The sequence below is a fragment of the Corythoichthys intestinalis genome, chromosome 22 (genome assembly GCF_030265065.1).
Source record: "Corythoichthys intestinalis isolate RoL2023-P3 chromosome 22, ASM3026506v1, whole genome shotgun sequence".
Lineage (NCBI taxonomy): Eukaryota > Metazoa > Chordata > Actinopteri > Syngnathiformes > Syngnathidae > Corythoichthys > Corythoichthys intestinalis.
The window spans coordinates 6,305,589-6,323,512 of NC_080416.1; the positions used below are offsets into that span (position 1 = coordinate 6,305,589).

General features: G+C 39.1%; 1 protein-coding gene across 2 annotated transcripts in view; it reads left to right on the forward strand.

Annotated features, from left to right (window-relative positions):
* The window catches only part of zbtb10 (zinc finger and BTB domain containing 10), a 43,466-nt gene extending 25,921 nt beyond the window's left edge, over window positions 1-17,545 (forward strand). The window contains exons 3-5 of one of the 2 annotated variants that reach the window (XM_057828146.1): window positions 7,044-7,100; window positions 8,825-9,000; window positions 11,360-17,544. In XM_057828146.1, coding sequence (XP_057684129.1) covers window positions 7,044-7,100; window positions 8,825-9,000; window positions 11,360-11,626 — 500 coding nt within the window. In that variant the 3' untranslated portion in view covers window positions 11,627-17,544. Of the gene's footprint in view, window positions 1-7,043; window positions 7,101-8,824; window positions 9,001-11,359 lie in introns of both variants that reach the window. The other variant, XM_057828147.1, reaches the window with a different exon arrangement.
* The last annotated feature ends 379 nt before the right edge of the window (window positions 17,546-17,924 follow it).

Below are 17,924 nucleotides of genomic sequence, written 5' to 3' on the forward strand. Positions count from 1 at the left end.
ATTTTTTGCATGCTATCCTCGTTAAAATATGAAAACCTATAAATGTTTGGTGGTTTTAGTTAAATCAGACACTGTTTTTACATCTGTGTGAGTTTGACAAAGATCAGATCACATTTGATGGGGATTTTATAGAGAAATGTGAGGAATTCCAAAAGGTGCAGACACTTTTTCATTCCACTGTACATTAATCACACAGTAACCGCAGCATAACTTGAGGAATTTCACTTATTGACTGCCATTGACGGTGATAGATGTCAAATCCGATTGTTTTAACCCTGATTGTCACAAATTGGGGACATCCCATATCATGTTATTGCACTTTAGTTTACATATTTAAATGTTCAGTTATTAAGATTTGAATGAGGCAAAATAACATACTTTTCCTCCCAAATATATTGTTATAATCATTTGTTTCAGATGTACTGTAATTATTTTCTGTATGAAAATTAATTCAAAAAGTCTTTTTTTCAAACTTGGGTCTCGAAAAAGAGGGGTCGTCTTATAATCAGGGCCGTTTTATATTCGGGCCAATACGGTATTATGTATTTTAATGAACTTGATTTAGCATCTACGTAAAAGCAAAAACAAGTGAGAAATTTTTAATTTAAAAAAATTGTTGTAAAGAGTTAAATCAAAAATATATTAATGAAATAATTAATTTAAAAAGACAGATTATTTTATTCAAATATTGAAAAAATTGTGTTCACGTGTCAACTTTGTGTGTAGTTTTCATGTGTGTTTCAGTGCCATTGACAGTGATAGACGTCCAATTGCGTGGTGTCCAATCATCCATCCACTGTGAATTGAAATCAGTTTGTCACTCCTTTAAAAGGATTGGATGTCCACTCGTCATTTCATTTTTTTGACTCATTAGCTGCCAGCAACTGCTATAGACGTCTAATCCATTTGAAGTGGAAGGGGTGGCAGCGAATGAACGAACGTTCATTCGCTGCCACCCTCCCACTTCGAATGGATTGGATATTTACTAGTCATAAACTCTAAGAGTTTTTATTCATTTTTAATTCAATTTTACTATCGCAACAGCAATAGTGTGTGCGAATGTACATGTAAATGCATGTCCGTGCGCACGTTCGAAAGGCTTGAGCGCGTCCATAGCAGTGTTGAAGCTCAACCTGCCTCGGCGTTCGCTCACGATGATCCCCCGCTAATCGCTCCAGAGCCAGGTCGGGGGGGTGGGGCTTATACCCGCGTTAACGACCGCTCGGTGGACGCCGCCGCTACGCGCGCAGGCCCTTCCACAATAAAAATCTGGATGCTTCCCATTCGGAAATCCTCTTTGTGTTCTTCCATACATGCGTCGCTATCCTTGAATAACCTTTTAATCTGCGCGCCGTCCCTTCTCGCGGGCCGTAATCTCTCCTTCGCCCATTAAAGCGCCGCTCCTCCACCGCCGCGGAAGCGCGGGACGTGTTTTTTCCGACGTTCTCTTCCCTCCCTAATGCAGGATAATGAAGAAAGCGTGGGGGGTGGAAACGGGCGGGGTGGCTTCTCTCCCTCAGGCCTCCCCCCCTAAATGCGCCGCAATGCTCTTAGTGCCTGCGGCTCCTCTAATGCGCTCCACAAGCGATGCCTCGGGGGAGGCCCGCTAATGGTCCGCACCCAAGGGCGCGCGCCATGCGGCTCCCGGCCGCCCACATTTTTCTCACGTTTTTGGCAGCGACGTGGGAAGGAGACGCGCACGCTTTTGATGATGCTTATCATTTTCTCTTAGGAGTCTGGTCGACATGCCCGATTAGCCGCCTCACAGTGGCGCCGTTTGATGAGCACGTCACATGGCTTCTGCCATGGATTTAGTGGGAATTTAAGGAGTGAATCGATCAACGAACCCACGAGGTTCTCAAAATGTGAGGGGAAGCGCTGATGGAAAAGGTCTACACACCCCTATAAACAAGGCGTAAAGTGGCTAAAATTTCTTGCAGGAACTCCCTGACCGAGGCCGCCATGGACCCAAAATTTTTTATTTTTTGGCGAGGGTGGGTGGTGGTAAAACCTATCCTAAAACCAACAAAAAACTGCTTTTAACACAGTTACTGTAATTTTCGCACTATAAGGCGCACCCGACTATAAGCCGTCACCCACCGAATTTGACATGAAAACAGCATTTGCTCATAGATGAGCCGCACTGGACTATAAGCCGCAGCTGTCCTCATTGTATTATGAGATATTTACAACAAAATATATTGAGTGGTAACGCTTTATTTGACAGCGGCATCATAAGACCAAATCAGCCACCATCATTGCTTCAAGAAGCTTCATTTAGCCATGACTATTCTCTTGAAGGAGACAATCAACCTCTTTTGCCACCTGCAGTCAATATTTTTGTCGTCCAACATACCTCCTAGCATGCATTGTAGCGCTACAGATGAAAATAATAATCAAAATTCATGTTCTGCGCCAATTATTTCTTCGCTAACTGTTCTTGTTAGAGATGTCCCGATCGATCGGGTCCGATCACGTCATTTTCAAAGTATCGGAATCGGCAAAAAAATATCGGACATGCCTTTTTTTAATATATATATATGTATTTTAATTAAATCGTTTTCTAATTGTATTTAACGTCACAGACATAATTGGTTACACTCATCCAGAGTCTTTTGGCTTAAGGTAGGGTTATCAAATTTATCCCGTTAACGGCGGTAATTAATTTTTTAAAAAATTTATCACATTAAAATATTGAACGCAATTAACACATGCGCCGCACGACCCACTCACGCATTGTCGCTTTCAATCTGTAATGGCACCGTTTTCCCTATATATATAGAGCTAAAAGGCAGCATAAAATGAGTAGAGTGAATTTTGGCAGCCGTTGGAGCCTTTTTTTAATTGGCTAAAGCCTTACAATCCCTCTCCCTACGATTAGAAATATCGTGGGAAGCAATGTGGGGAAGAAAGGTAATAATTGATCTTTTTCTTAACACCCTATGTTATTTCCCAACGCAGAGAAGATATATCAATTGGTACCACTACGCACAGTCATGGTTGCACTTCCCATCATGCATTTGGGCAGAACAGTTAAATGGCTACAGTATCATTTACTGAAACTCAACAAATACACTAGATGGCAATATTTAGTCACAATATACAAAGTCACATTTATCCTTTAAGAATTACAAGTCTTTTTATCTGTGGATCCCTATCACAGAAAGAATGTTAATAATGTAAATGCCATCTTGAGGATTTATTGTCATAATAAACAAATACAGTCCTTATGTACTGTATGTTGAATGTATATATTCGTCCGAGTTTTATTCATTTTTTTCTTAATGCATTGCCAAAATGTATATGATCGGGAAAAATTATCGGGAATGATTGGAATTGAATCGGGAGCAAAAAAAAAACAATCGGATCGGGAAATATCGGGATCAGCAGATACTCAAACAAAAACGATAGGGATCGGATCGGGAGCAAAAAAAAACATGATCGGAACAACCCTAGTTTTTGTTGTTTCATGAATTGCTAGTTATGGAATTCGGTAACACTTTTTTTTAACCGTGGCACCGTAAGACTGTCGTAAGACCATCATAATTATGAAATGAGACTGCCCAGAGCAATAATGAATGCTTATGACATACATCATTTTGTGTCATCTGGCAAATGATCTCACTTTTGAATGGATGTAAAAGATAATAGCTGGACATGAATGGAGTTAGTGACATAATTTGCCGGATGACACTTAATGATATCTGCATTCATTAATGCCTATGATAATGTCATGTCATGATTATGACAGTCTTATGGCAGTCTTATGAAGCCGCTGTCAAATAAAGTTTTACCTATTAACCCAAATGAATTAACAAATAAGCCACACTGGACTACAAACCGCAGAATTCAAAATGAGGGATAAAAGTAGCGTCTTATAGTCCGAAAATATCGGTATACCTATAAAACACAACAGGTTTCGCACAAGCATTAGGCTACTGCATGTAACAAAGCATACATGAGAATAACAAAAGAACAAACAATGTGCATTAAAATTCAAAATAATATAAACATTGACTTAGTTTCACATCAGAGCAAATCAAATATGATCAATTTTCCGTTGCATTGTCCTTTTTTGTTGCATTAATTCAACAAGTTGTCGGAAACCTCTCTGGTTTGTTCTTTTTTTGTTGTTCCAGTTAGGCATGTGCCGGTCAACGGTTTCAAGGTATACCGTGGTATGAAAACGTCAAGGTTTCAAAACCGCTAAAATTTTCCGTCATACCGTTCCTACGGTATTAGCTATTTTTTATGTCCCAAAAATGCAGGGCTCACCCCTCCCCCTCAAGTTGCTGCTCAGTGTCAGTGAGTCAGCTGTGCTACACAAAGGCTAGAGGAGGTGAAACGCCTGAACTTTTTCCCTCATCGAAGAAACAGTCGCTGGTATGGGAATACTTCGGGTACAGGAAAGTTAGACAACATATTTGCGGGGGGGGGGGGGGGGGGGGGGGCTACGATAGAAGGCAATACAGTATCTCTAATATGATTTTGCATTCATACAAAACTAAAGGATAGTAAATGCTGTCATTAACGTTTCCCATTCGCTACAATAGTTAACTCCAGCATGTGTAGTGTGTCTAGAAGTGGTAAAACATACGTGTGTAACATAAGCTCGTTAACGAGGCAGATAACGTGGCTAATTAGCATGCCAATTTCATTTTATTCAGAATGTTTCATTTATTTTTATTTATTTGACTTAACATTATACTTATATTCCAATTTGGTAATATTTTGTTTTGAAAAATAAAAATCCTGTTCAATGGGGGGGGGGGAAATTGTAACCCAGAAATCTCAAAATAATACATTTTAGAGCTGTAATTGCAATATAGTGATGCCATGAAACCGTGATATATTTGCTTACGGTCATCATACCGTGAGAATCTCATACCGGCACATGCCTAGTTCCAGTAAACACTAGTGCATTCGAACCAATGAGAGCTAACTATCCATGCTGATCACATGTCAGTCTGTCAGCCAATTGAACAGACGACTGAGTCAAGGGTGGTTTGCATCGACACGACTCGCAGACTCTCACTGAGACTGAGCTGTTCGCCAGAACTCCGTGGGATAAATGAATAATTTCGGTTCAAACAGATTATGCTACACAAGCACTTTATTAGGCTTGTTGTTCAGACTTATGGATGTCAATTTGACATGAGTGGATTTTGACAGTTTCTGTCATATTTTTGGGATCAAAGCACCATTCCGCTCCGTAATCTTTTACCGAAACGACGTGACGGATCTTTTCAGCCCACTTTCATCCCTGTCTATAAATCACATTTTTTCCACTCTGTGGTTTGGTGAATCTGTGGTAGTTTGACTGAGAATTGAAGGTTAAAAAAAAAGCCTATAGACCCTACCCACGTGACGTCACAACTCCTTCCTCCTGACTGGTGCCGCCCAATTGTCCGTCAACACATCATGTTTACCTGTTACGGCTACGTACATTCCTCCTATTTACGACGTGTTTTTCTGCTCGTTAACATTAATAATCAAAATGGTGAAGGCGTGTGTGGCGGTCGGTTGCAATAACAGAGAAGATAGACGGAGAAGACGGAGAGACTTGAAGTTCTACCGGATTCCGAGAGACCCGGAGAGAAGAGAGCGAGATGGGCTGCTGCAATTCGACGAGAAAACTGGGCTCCAAACGATTACCACAGATTATGTAGTAGTCATTTTATATCTGGTAAGATGCATTTAATATATATTTAGAGGGTTTTGGGCTGACAACCACAATTAAGATCATTGCTAGGCTAATCGCCGACAACATACACGTATGTATGTAGTGAGAGTGCTATCGCTAAACCATATAAACATTGAAAGCCCTAACTCCATTGACAAACGACATGAAATACATTAGACTTGACAGTGGATGTTAGCAATAACAAAAGATTTTGAATTGAAAATTTCGTAACTCACCTTTCCAAGCACAAGATAGATTCCTGCCGAATTTTCGTGGACGAGGACCTGTTTCACCCAACCAGCAACGAAGTATTTATAAGCCTCCAAGCTCTTAAAGTTTTTCAAACTTTCGTGAAAATAGGCTGATTTTGTGTTGACAAGATAGTTGTACATATCAGGCTAGCTAGCAGATGTCAGGCAAATACGGCGGAGACAGCGGGTCGAAAAACATCGATTTAGGCATCAAATATGGATCTGGCGAATGGATAAACTGAAGCTTTTCCACATAACGCCTTTTATGCAACGCATCAAGTGAGTTTACGGCATCCGAAAGCACCGGGTCTTCCATGAAATGCATTATAAATTGCTCGAGCAATTGAGACCATTGATAATACAGACACAAAATGACGGACAAGGGGGCGGAACCATACAGCGAGCACGTGATTTTGTGACGTCGGTGGGTAGGGGCTATAGGGCAAAGCGCTTTCTGCCATTTTAACTATTGAAACTGATAGATTGCAATAGAGTTGCTTTAAAAATGAGCAGTTTCTACACTGACCTCTAAGTAATTTTGGCATCTTGGCAATTACAACAGTGAAACTCGGAAAATAAATCGACAACCTTCCTACTCTCGTATCAGTTTTAATGTTAATTCATAATTTAACCTGTGCTGCTTTTGACAGCAGTGGGAGTCCAATCCGTTCGGTTCGTCTATCACCATGAATGACCGCCAATGCGTTAATGCTAAGTTGTAAGGTATTTTTTGTTGTTTTACACCTTTGTTAACTGAAGGGGTGTTGAAGTAAGAAAATAGTTAGCCTTCTAATATAGTTGCGCCGTTTACAAATATTGAACAAGGGAGCGTGTGAGCCGCTTCTGTAGGAGGTCTGTAGTACCAAACATGGAGGAACCGGACACCCGCAGGTGTTCCCTACCCCCTCCCCTTTCCCACAACGCTGCTTTACATACAATAGAGCCCTGTCTGTGTGTTTGGCTTTACATTGTGTATATCTGTGGACTGGTTAGTCGTGTACACAAAACGTCGCCCGCCTCCCCTTGGACAAACCTCTCACCTCTCCCTTTTTTTGTGTCTCCCTCCCTTTCTCTCTCCTCAATTCCCTAACCCCGCCTCCTTTTCCCAGAGCTGGCCAATCAGATCCAATATAGCATCATCCAGCCAGGGGAATCCTGGGAGAATGGTAAGAGACGAGAATTACAACACGTTATTATTGATTTATGTTGTAAATAACCGTAAATCAAAAGTGGGCAAATTAGAGTGTGTGGGACAAATGTGGGTCTGCTTGCATTCCCAAGTATAAATGCTCACAGAACCAATAACAATTGTTCATGCAGTATTTTGTTCAAATTTTCGACTCTGATGTAATAGATGTTTTTAAAATATGGATTTCCCAAATTGGTGTGTCATCGCTATGACAACACTCTGGTTGTATGAGTGAATGAGACACAAGAGATTGTTGTGTTCAAAAGACGTGCATACTCTAACAGCTTCTTTGCAGGAAAAACTTTTTTTTTTTTTTTGGGTGCAGAAATGAAATATTTTTAAGAATCCTTAACAGTATTGAATAAAAGAAACATTTTGGGACAATATGTTCTAATGGCTTAGGAAAAAAGTGATGTAATAACTAAAAAAATAAATAAATAAGTAAATATCCAAAATATAAATACCTTTTTCAATATATATATATATATATATATATACCATCTTATTATTTTCAGCCTTCCCAACTGAGTTTTGGTAATTTATGCCGGGTCATTAATTCAACCGAATGGAGATTGAGCTATATAAGCGTGTCATTGCCACGGCAACGGTGTGGTTGTATGCAAAATGGATGCTAAATGAGGAAAAGTGTGCACTGCCGTAATGACACTTGACATAAGGGTGCAAGCTCAATCAGCCTCTCAAAGGAAAATGCACATTTTAACCCTTTAATGCTTGAATATGTACAACAACTATACATAAAACATTGGAGGAATACATAAAAATGGTGTTCGTTAATACGAAACATTGAAAATTAATTCATTCATTTTACGAGGCGCTTATTACATTACAAAAAAAGAAAAAATAAAAACATTAAGCTAAGAAATGAAATGGTCAATGGAGTGTGTAGTAAATAACAAAAAAAAAAACAAAACATTGAACTCATTGCCTGCCATTGACAACGATAGACATCCAATTTCTTTAAACGAGGACTGACTTATGTTTCGGTGTGATTGACGTCAATGGCAGAGATTGAGTTAAAAAATAAATAATAACAATTAAGCAATTGGGGGGGCATTATTTTGTTTATCCTTATCCTAATTTTCCTATATTTTTCCTGTTTTTTTTTTTTTTATAGGATTTTTAATTTTCTGTTTTTTTATTACAATTTTCAGGTACCTATCGATATGTGTATGTATATATAAAATATATATACAGTATATACTAGTGTATGTACCCAATGTTTTTTGATGTATAGTTGTCAAATGTAAATTCAGACATAAGGGGTTGAAAAATCAACATTCGTGGATTAAAAAAAAAAGGGCCCGTACACAGGTAACCTGGGATTCATCAACCCCCACCCTGAATTATGACTTCCCCCTTAGCAACCTGCCTTGACGACAGCACTGTTGTGAGTTCAAACAAAAGGCAGTGACTCTTCACTTCCCCCTACTCTTCCCCTTTCGAGTGCTTTCAAAATCAATAGACTACTAATTTACGCTCAAAACCATCTGTCCGCACCAGGGGGAAGGAGAGCACCTGACGTTTGCCGCCATTGACGGCGATAGACGTCCAACCCGTTTGATGCAAACGCTTTGAACGACTATCGCTGTCAATGTCTGTTTTCAAAATCAATTTTCTTTACTGATTAGCACCACCCATACTTTGAGTATCCTCAACGGTTGGCATGTTTTTGGGCGTCAGGCGAGTCGCCGCTGCTGGCCATCAACAAGCTGAAGTGTCCGCACTGCAACTACATCGCCAAGCACCGGCGCACCCTGAAGAGGCACCTGGTCATCCACTCGGGCGTACGCTCCTTCAGCTGCGACATCTGCGGGAAGCTCTTCACCCGACGCGAGCACGTCAAGAGACATTCCCTGGTTAGTCAAACACATTTTTTAGTGTTTTGTTAGCATAGGTCGACATTAGTAACCGTTAGCTTTCAGGCGGGGTATTGCCAACAACGTCACGATACAATTCAAATTATGATACGTGTATCCCGTTACATGGGCGATATAAATACCAAAACAGCTAAAAAATCTGACACATTTTTATTTTGCTAGATAGCAAAAATATATGATACTCTGCGTCCATTAGAACAAGAAATGTTTGCCTCTTTATCGATATCGATAAGTGTATTGCCAACAAATGATATACATCTTCATATACGTATTGATTTAAATTTATTAGCACAGCCCTCATTATCTTATGCCAATAGCGGAAACGCTTAGTTTGTTACATCTGTGAACAAAGTTTTCCGTTTCCTAATTGTAATTTTTCTTTTTCTACACAAACAATATTCGGTAACGCTTTATTTGACCATCATAATTATAACATGACACTATCGTGAGCATTAATGATTATTTATGAGAGATGTCATGAAGTGTCATCTGGAAAATTATGTCCCCAACTCAGTGATCACTCGCGATATCACACTTCAAACTTCGCGTCCTCTGTCTATCGTGGATTTTTTTAAACTAAAGAAATAATTACAGTATTTAAAAAATGTTAAGATATATGCGTGTATACATGTACAAATCATTTTTTTCTTTTATATATATCTCTTAATATTAGAATTATTACCGTATTGACCGGAATATAAGATGGCCCTGATTATAAGACAACCCCCTCTTTTTCAAGAATCAAGTTTGAAAAAAGAATTTTTGAACACCAAATTAACTTTTATACAGAAAATAATGACAGTACATCTGAATCAAATGAGTATAACAATATATTTGAGAAAAAAGCATGTTATTTTGTAAACTATAGTGCTATAACCAATCTATTGTGATAAAACAACAAAATTGCAATAGTTGCATTAGCCATCAAAGTGAAGTCTTAACTGTAACTGTAGTCTTGAAACAAATCTGAATAAGGAAAAACATTGCAATAAAATAATGCAAACTGGTTAAATTTGAGAGTTGCTGAAATCTGTCATGACAGAACATCGCTTCAATGATATCTGGCGCCATCTAGCGTCGTGAATGGGTATAACGTCTAGACCGCGAATGTAAGACGACCCCCACTTTTTCAGTCTTATTTCAATGTAAAAAACACAGTCTTTTATTCGGGCCAATACGGTACATTTGCAGTGTTTACAAAGCATTTATCGTTTTTTGTTGTTTTTTTAAGGGTTTAGGATTTATACTTTGGGGGAAACATGGAAAAAACATGTCTTAATGTCTTATACAGTATGTATCTCTTTACAATGCTGTTAAATCTGAATACGTCCATTGAACACACCCAAAAAAAAATGTATGTAAATAAGCTCCCCCTGTACTTCACAGATTTTAAAATTTTCATTTGGGGGGGGCCCGTTAAGCGCGAAAAACGAGGGATCACTGTACATCTATTCAAAAGTGACAATCATTTGCTGAATGACACTTCATGACATCTGTCATAGGCATTCATTTATTCCCATGACAGTTTCATGTCATAATTATGACTGTCTTATGACCGTATTATGAACCCACTGTCAAATAGTGTTACCCAATGTTTTTATAGTTTCATTTATTCTTCTATATACACTACCATCCAAAAATTTGGGGTCAGTAACTTAGACCACTTTGTTTTATCCATGAAAAGTTGCACTTTTGCTTATTAAATAAGTTGCAAAACGAAGAGAAAATATTGTCAAGACATTGACAAGGTTAAGAATAATGTATTTTATAAAATAAATTTTATATAATAATTTTGTGCAAAGAATGCTCCATTCATAGCATTTACAGCATTGCAGACCTTTGGCATTTTAGCTTTTATTTATTTATTCTTAAAATTTTCTTTTCTGCATGTGCATACAAGAAAAAATACATGTACGGGAAAAACAAGATGGTGACCAGTAAATTAAGATTTCTTAGTGAAGAGATTTTTTTTCTCGTCAAAATAACCGACCTCCTTGTGTAATATACTTAAACATTTGTAGAATCAACACAGACATGATTGCAAACAAACTAATCACAACATTTGCTTGTGATTAATTGCGGTTGGTTCATCACGTGATAAATTTCCATATGACCCAAGTTTGTAAATGTTGGACTATTATTGAAATCTTCCGTCGCTGCTTGGAGAACCTCGCAGTCCGTCCAAGCAACTTGTTAACTCACGATTAGTCGGGTACAAACAATCACGGTGCATGTAACGAGGAAAATAAAGATAAAAAAACGCTGATTGTAGCGGTGCATTTAATCCCAATTATCCATCCATCCTGCCTTTCCCGACCCGTCCCGATCCGTCCGGCAGGTCCACAAGAAGGACAAGAAGTACAAGTGCATGGTGTGCAAGAAAATCTTCATGCTGGCGGCCAGCGTGGGCATCCGGCACGGCTCGCGGCGCTACGGCGTGTGCGTGGACTGCGCCGACTCGCACCAAGCGGGCCAGGACGGCCTGGAGTTCCCGCGCGACGACGACTTTGACGACGAGCCGCCGGAGGCGGACGACGCCGGTGCCGCCTGGGCCCGCGGTGGCGACGCCGGTGCCGCTCCGCCCGACCGCGACAAGGAGTTCTAGCCTTGATTATTTTTTTGTCCGATAAACCTAAGCTGGTAAACAATCAACTCCAAAAGTGCTATCGAAAACCTTATGCGAGTTTGACAAAGTTGAAAAAAAGGTAGCGTGGGAAGCCCGCCGTGTACAGATTTAATTATTATTATTATTATTAATTATGCCCACCGGAGAAAGATTATATCGAGTAATCAGGTTTTTTGTTTTCGATGTATGTTTCCTTTGAAAGTAGGCGGGAAGGGCCAATCATCAGAGTTAAACAAAAAAATGTTAATTATTTAATTTAAAGAAGATTCTATGGTCTTATCGCAGATGATTTAATTTTTCTGTTGTTTCTTGCTGTTTAGATGGCGTTTAGTGGCGCTGAAATATTCTATATTCCTTTGTTTTTCTTTCCCTGCGCAAATCTCGGAACCAAAAAGTCTGTAGGGTGACTCTCAGCCATATTTATATGACGTATTCACACGAGAAAAATAACGTACAAAACGAGGGCTGCGACCGCGTCGCGCCGAACAGACCGCACACCGAGACCGAGCAGGAAAAACTACTGAATACGACACCTTTTCATGTTTGTTTTCTTTCTAGAGTTTTATGAAAAATTATTTAAAAAGTATACGAAGTAAAGCGCAAGGGGGGGAGGGGGCTATTCTAGCTAGCTTTATACCAATCGCCGCGTCACGCTAACACTTTAAAAAAAAGCATTTGACCTTCACTTAAAGCTTGAATCGTTATTTTTTTTTGTTTTTGCCAAATGATGACGTTTGGTGCTGTAATGCTTTGTCGCAGAATACTGGACCTATGAAACAAGCGAGGCTTTAATTCTTATGATGTCTGAAAAATAAGCTTCAATTGTTCAACTGACGCTTCACCTCCTCTCGACAACACTAGAGCCTCTTTCACGCAGAGAAGCCGCCCCAAACAAACACCAAAAGACCCCACCTTTGTCTGCCTTTGGCGCAAAAGCCTGGTTTTAATTCCGACAGCGTTCCAGCTCCGGAGCCGTAATGCGAGAGCCGAAATTGATCCGACTTTGCCTTTCTCGCACACTTTCGTAGTTAAGTTTCATCGTTACGACTAAAGATGGACCTAAAGCATGACTTAAAAAAAAAAAAAAAAAAAAAATCATATCATTGTCATTTTTGTACACCAGAAGTTTCAGGTGTTAGATTTCACAAATACCTTTACACAAAAGTGGCTTTATTGCAGAATACTGGACCTACAGCATAACTTTAATTCTTTTAAAGTGACAGACAACTTTATCATGTGCGTCCCATGACTGGGGGAAAAAGAAAAAATTTTAATACAAGCCAGTAGTGTTGGATACTAATATCAGTATCGGTCGTAATGGTACCAATACAACACTAAAATAACCTCAGTATCAGGTAGTACCGGTACTAAGAAATAACGGGCAATATGTACTTTTGGACTTCTAGTTTCCAACTGCTGGTCAACCTACCCAAGATGGCCACCAGATAGCATCTGCGTCCCAAAAATGGAATCAGTTAAATTTTTTTGTAATGGTGGGAAAAAAACGTTAATAAAGCCCGTATATCCAGTAGTGTTGGATACTAGTATCAGTACCGATACGGCACTAAAATAACATCAGTATCGGGGAGTACTAAGGAATAATGTGCAATATGTACTTTTCGACATCTAGTTTTAAACCGCTGGTCTACCCAAGATGGCTAGCAGGTGCATCCCATAAATGGAATAAGACATTTTTTTTGAAACAATGGAAAAAAACATGAATAAAAGCCTGTATTTCTAGTAGTGTTCGATACTAGTATTGGTATCTATAAGGCACTAAAATATCATCGTCCGAATATGGGGGTACTAAGAGATAACGTGCAGTATATATTTTTCGACATCTAGTTTCGAACTGTTGGTCGCCCTACCCAAGATGGCCACCAGCTAGCAGCTGCATCCTATAAACGGAATAAGAGATTTTTTTTTTTTTTTTTTTTTACAGTGGAAAAAAACATTGTTAAAAGCCCCTATTTCTAGTGTTGAATACCTGTATTAGTACCGATACGGCACTAAAATAACGTCATCAGTATGGGAGAGAACGAAAAGATATCGTGCAGTATGTACTTTTTGACATCTAGTTTCCAACCGCTGGTCGCCCTACCCAAGATGGCCACCAGCTAGCAACTGTGTCCTATAAATGGAATCAGCATTTTTTTTTGTAATGATGGGGGGAAAAAAACTTTAATAAAAGCCCATATTTCCAGTAGTGTTGGACTCTAGTATCGGTACCGATACGGTACTAAAATAACATCACCAGAACAAAGGCGTACTAAGAAATAACATGCAGTATGTACTTTTCGACATCTAGTTTCCAACCACTGGTCACCCTACCCAAGATGGCAAGCAGCTGCGTCCCATAAATGAAATAAGTGATTTTTTTTTTGTAACAGTGGGGAAAAAAAGGTTAAAAGCTCGTATTTCCAGTAGTGTTGGATAGTAGTATCAATATCGGTATCGATACAATACTAAAGCAACGTCATTGGTATCGGGGAGTACTAAGAAATAACGTGCTGTATGTAGTTTTCGGCATCTATTTTCCAACTGATGGTTGCTATACCCAAGATGGCTCGCAGCTGTGTCCCATAAATCAAATAAGAGAATTATTTTGCAACAATAGAAAAAAAAACGTGAATAAAAGGCCGTATTTCCAGTAGTGTTGGATAATAGTATCAGTATCGGTGCTGATATAACACTAGAATAACGTCATTAGTATTGTGGAGTACAAAGAACTAACGTGCCGTGTGTATTTTTCAAATATCTAGTGTCCAATCGATGGTTCACCCGACCCAAGATGGTCACTAGCTAGCTATGCATTCTACCGTTAAAAAAGGGGTCTTTTGTCATCCTTTCCAAAGATGATAGACATCAAATCGTCATCCTTCTGTAGTGATTTTAATGAGTGTATCACTAATACACGTCTAATCCATTTGAAGCAAGAGGATGGCAGCCCCTACCAACATGGCCACCCATAGGCCATTTTACTAGAAACGACAGAAGGTATCTACTTCTGCTTTGAATTTCAATCAGTTTATCATTAGGAGACATCCAATCCATTGGAATCCTACCTCTTTAAATGGTTTGGATGTCTAAATCAGTTTTAATTTAGATTTTAAGGGGCCATGTGATGAGTGAGTACAGCTTTAATTGTTGTCTGTCGTTATTATAAAGTTACCTCTATCAACACACTAGCCTCTTTAACACAGATATTGCAAAAAACACAGAACGGGGTGAATTTCACCCCCCCGTGTGGGCATTACGACACCTTACAAGTGGTGTTGTCGCACAAAACTGGACCTACAACGCAGCTTTAATCCATACGATTTCTCATCATCAAAACCTTCATTTTCGACAGCACTAGCCCATTTCACACATTCTCGGAAAAGACTACAGTTCTGTCGTCGCATGAAATTCTGTACTTGAAGTCCGACTTTAATCTCACGTCTGTCGGTGTGAAACGCTAAATTTTTGAAGACACTAGCTTGTTTTTCGTGGATATTTCACAGCTAGCGTCCGCCGTTGCCTACAAATAGTTCGGGTTTTGCGTTGTCAAAAGTCTAGAAAAAACTTAACAGCTTTGTCGAAACGTGAAATTGTGGATTTAAATGATAATTTCAGTCAATGTAAAACGTAACGTTAGTCTGTTTTACGCAGATATCCCGCTAAATGCTAGCGTCTGTCGATGCCTACCTTTATCGGGTATTTAAACCTGACGCGGAATGCTGGACCTACAGAAACTCATTGTTAAATTGTCATAAAATCCGACAATGCTAAATCTTGTCCTGCAAAATTAACGCCTGACTGTACCAAACTATACAATCTACGTTTTGCCAAACGTATACAAATCAGGATTTTAACGCATCGATAATTCGACGAGAGGGAAAATCGGTTACAGTGTCGCCACTAGCGCCAAAGGCGAACAAATTGTCGGGTCATGGCAAAAAAAAAGCCAGCGTAAAAGGGGCTTCTGTGGACTATCAGGTAATCTTTGCCATTCTTTCGTTGATGTTTTTAACAGGAGTGAGTTATTTGTTTTGCGTCTAACTACCGGCAGTACTTTTTTTTTTTCGTTATGAGGACCTAAACGGACGTCTTTTTGTTTCTTTTTGGTACCGAGGTATATATATTTGAGATCATTTGATTGTGAGGGGACGTCCAACGTGTTTGTCTTGCTTTCATTTTTGTTGTTGTCGTTGATTTTCCAGTTCATTTGGTCTGCCAGGTAGTTTTAAAGAAAAAAAAAAATGAAAACGAAAAAAAAACACTTCTTTGTTTCCAAAAACAAGTGAAGCTCTATGGCGCCATCATAGACATGCACTTACTTTTTGTGATCTTATTTCCCCAAAAAGCGGGTCTGAATGGAACTTTTTCTTCTTTTGTTATTTAATATATATATATTGACTCCAAAAAATGCAATCAAGACTGTTTATTTCTACTTTGTCCAACCAAAATGATGATTATTGTTGTTAATTATTCATGTACGGGAGGAGCCGGCCGGGCCACATGTTAGCGCTACCGTTCACTTTACGCCTCCACCTTTCTGATTGTTTGTTCCCATGACTTCAGCACATCTTTTTATTAATAGCGCAGCAGTAGAGATACAGTATATATATATGTATGTACGTACGTGTGGGTGTGTATGTAAAATATGCACACACACGTACAGTATGTGTGTTCATATGCAGTTTGTACGGGACACCTCATCTTCCTCGTGTCACTTTCATAATAAAAATCACTGTGGGTAGGGATTATGATATAACAACTATATATATATATACGTGGAGAATCTATGAGATGAATATATGAAAAAGATCTATTATTTAACTTCCTTCCGCTTTGCTGTGTGCTGCTCGTCCGTCACTTCCTGTCTTTGTTTTTTTTTTTAAATATACGATTCGCGCCATCCTACTGATTTTTATTGTTCTTTTTTTTTTTTTTAAATGCTGTATTTCTTGTATGGACAACATGCAACAACAACAACCACAAAAAAAAATCACAAAAAAAATACCCCCACCACACTACATTTTTGTTTCCCCCACACAAACACACACATGAATATCATCCCCATCTTCACTTACCGGCTGTATTTTTTTACGCTTTTAAGAAGATTTAAAAAGGAAAAAAAAAAGTATTTTTCAACTTGTTTGCTCTCTGACAGCGATGCAAAACTCGGTGCCCTCCGAACACAGAAAAAGCGAAATTCAGGTTACTCTTTTTACGTTTGTACCGGAACTTTTCAAAGATGGAAGTTAACATTCTCCTGGTTTGTTTCTCTTCTCTCTGTGTTTTAAAAAAACAAATTGTACTACTGTTCCTCTCTATACTACATTTTAAGAATAAAACTTTGATATTGCTCTCATTTTTTGTGGGGTGGTCAACTCTTTGAACCTTTTCATACTATAGTACTGCCACCTGCCGGCCACTACTTACGCTGCTGTTTGCCTTATTCACCGGCAGGTGGCAGCACTTGCACGTGCGTGTTCGCTTCTGTTTATTAATCTGATTTATTGTCCATGAGTTGATTTAGTAGAATCTATATTTTATACCTGTAGCAATAGATATCAAAACTATTTTGGCTGGGAGGGCTGGCATTGAATGATCGTCTCTTTGCCATTGACGGCACGATACGTCCAATCTATATCTGTCAATAGTGCTAAGGATAACTGAAATGGAAACTGAAATAGTGCCCTCCAAGTCAAATGTAATAAAACTGCTTAATGGTAGGCTTTGCTCTGACTGTATAGAGCAGTGGTTCTTAACCGTGTTAAAAGCATCGGACCCCGCAAGTTTCACATGCGGATTTACTGAAACCTTCGGCATTAGATAATAAAGGCATTTTTTTTCTAATTCAAAACACATACTGTATATATAACCTAGCAAGCTCATAATTTAGTAAGTTTCCCTTTAAAATTCCTCTCATTTTGACAGCATGTTTAATAAACGGGTCAAAATTTGAGACCATGCTGCCCATTGGTCTGTTATATTCCCTCATACCAAGTGCGAGTCAACCTTCCACTGAGCACCAGTTCCTCTTCTCATCAGATCGAGGACTAGCAGTTAAAAGAAATAGATAAAACCTGTAAATTGGGAGCAAACCAGTTCAACACCTGGTCCATAGACGTCATTATACTTGACAGGACATGGGAAACGGGGCCGATCCGTAGGGGGCCTATTTTAAAAACTTCAAATATTTTCAAAACCAAAGCTACTACCGACCTAAAACCAACAGACATGTAGTTCTCCCAGCTGGCCAGCGCCTTCATGCTCGAGAATCGGGCCG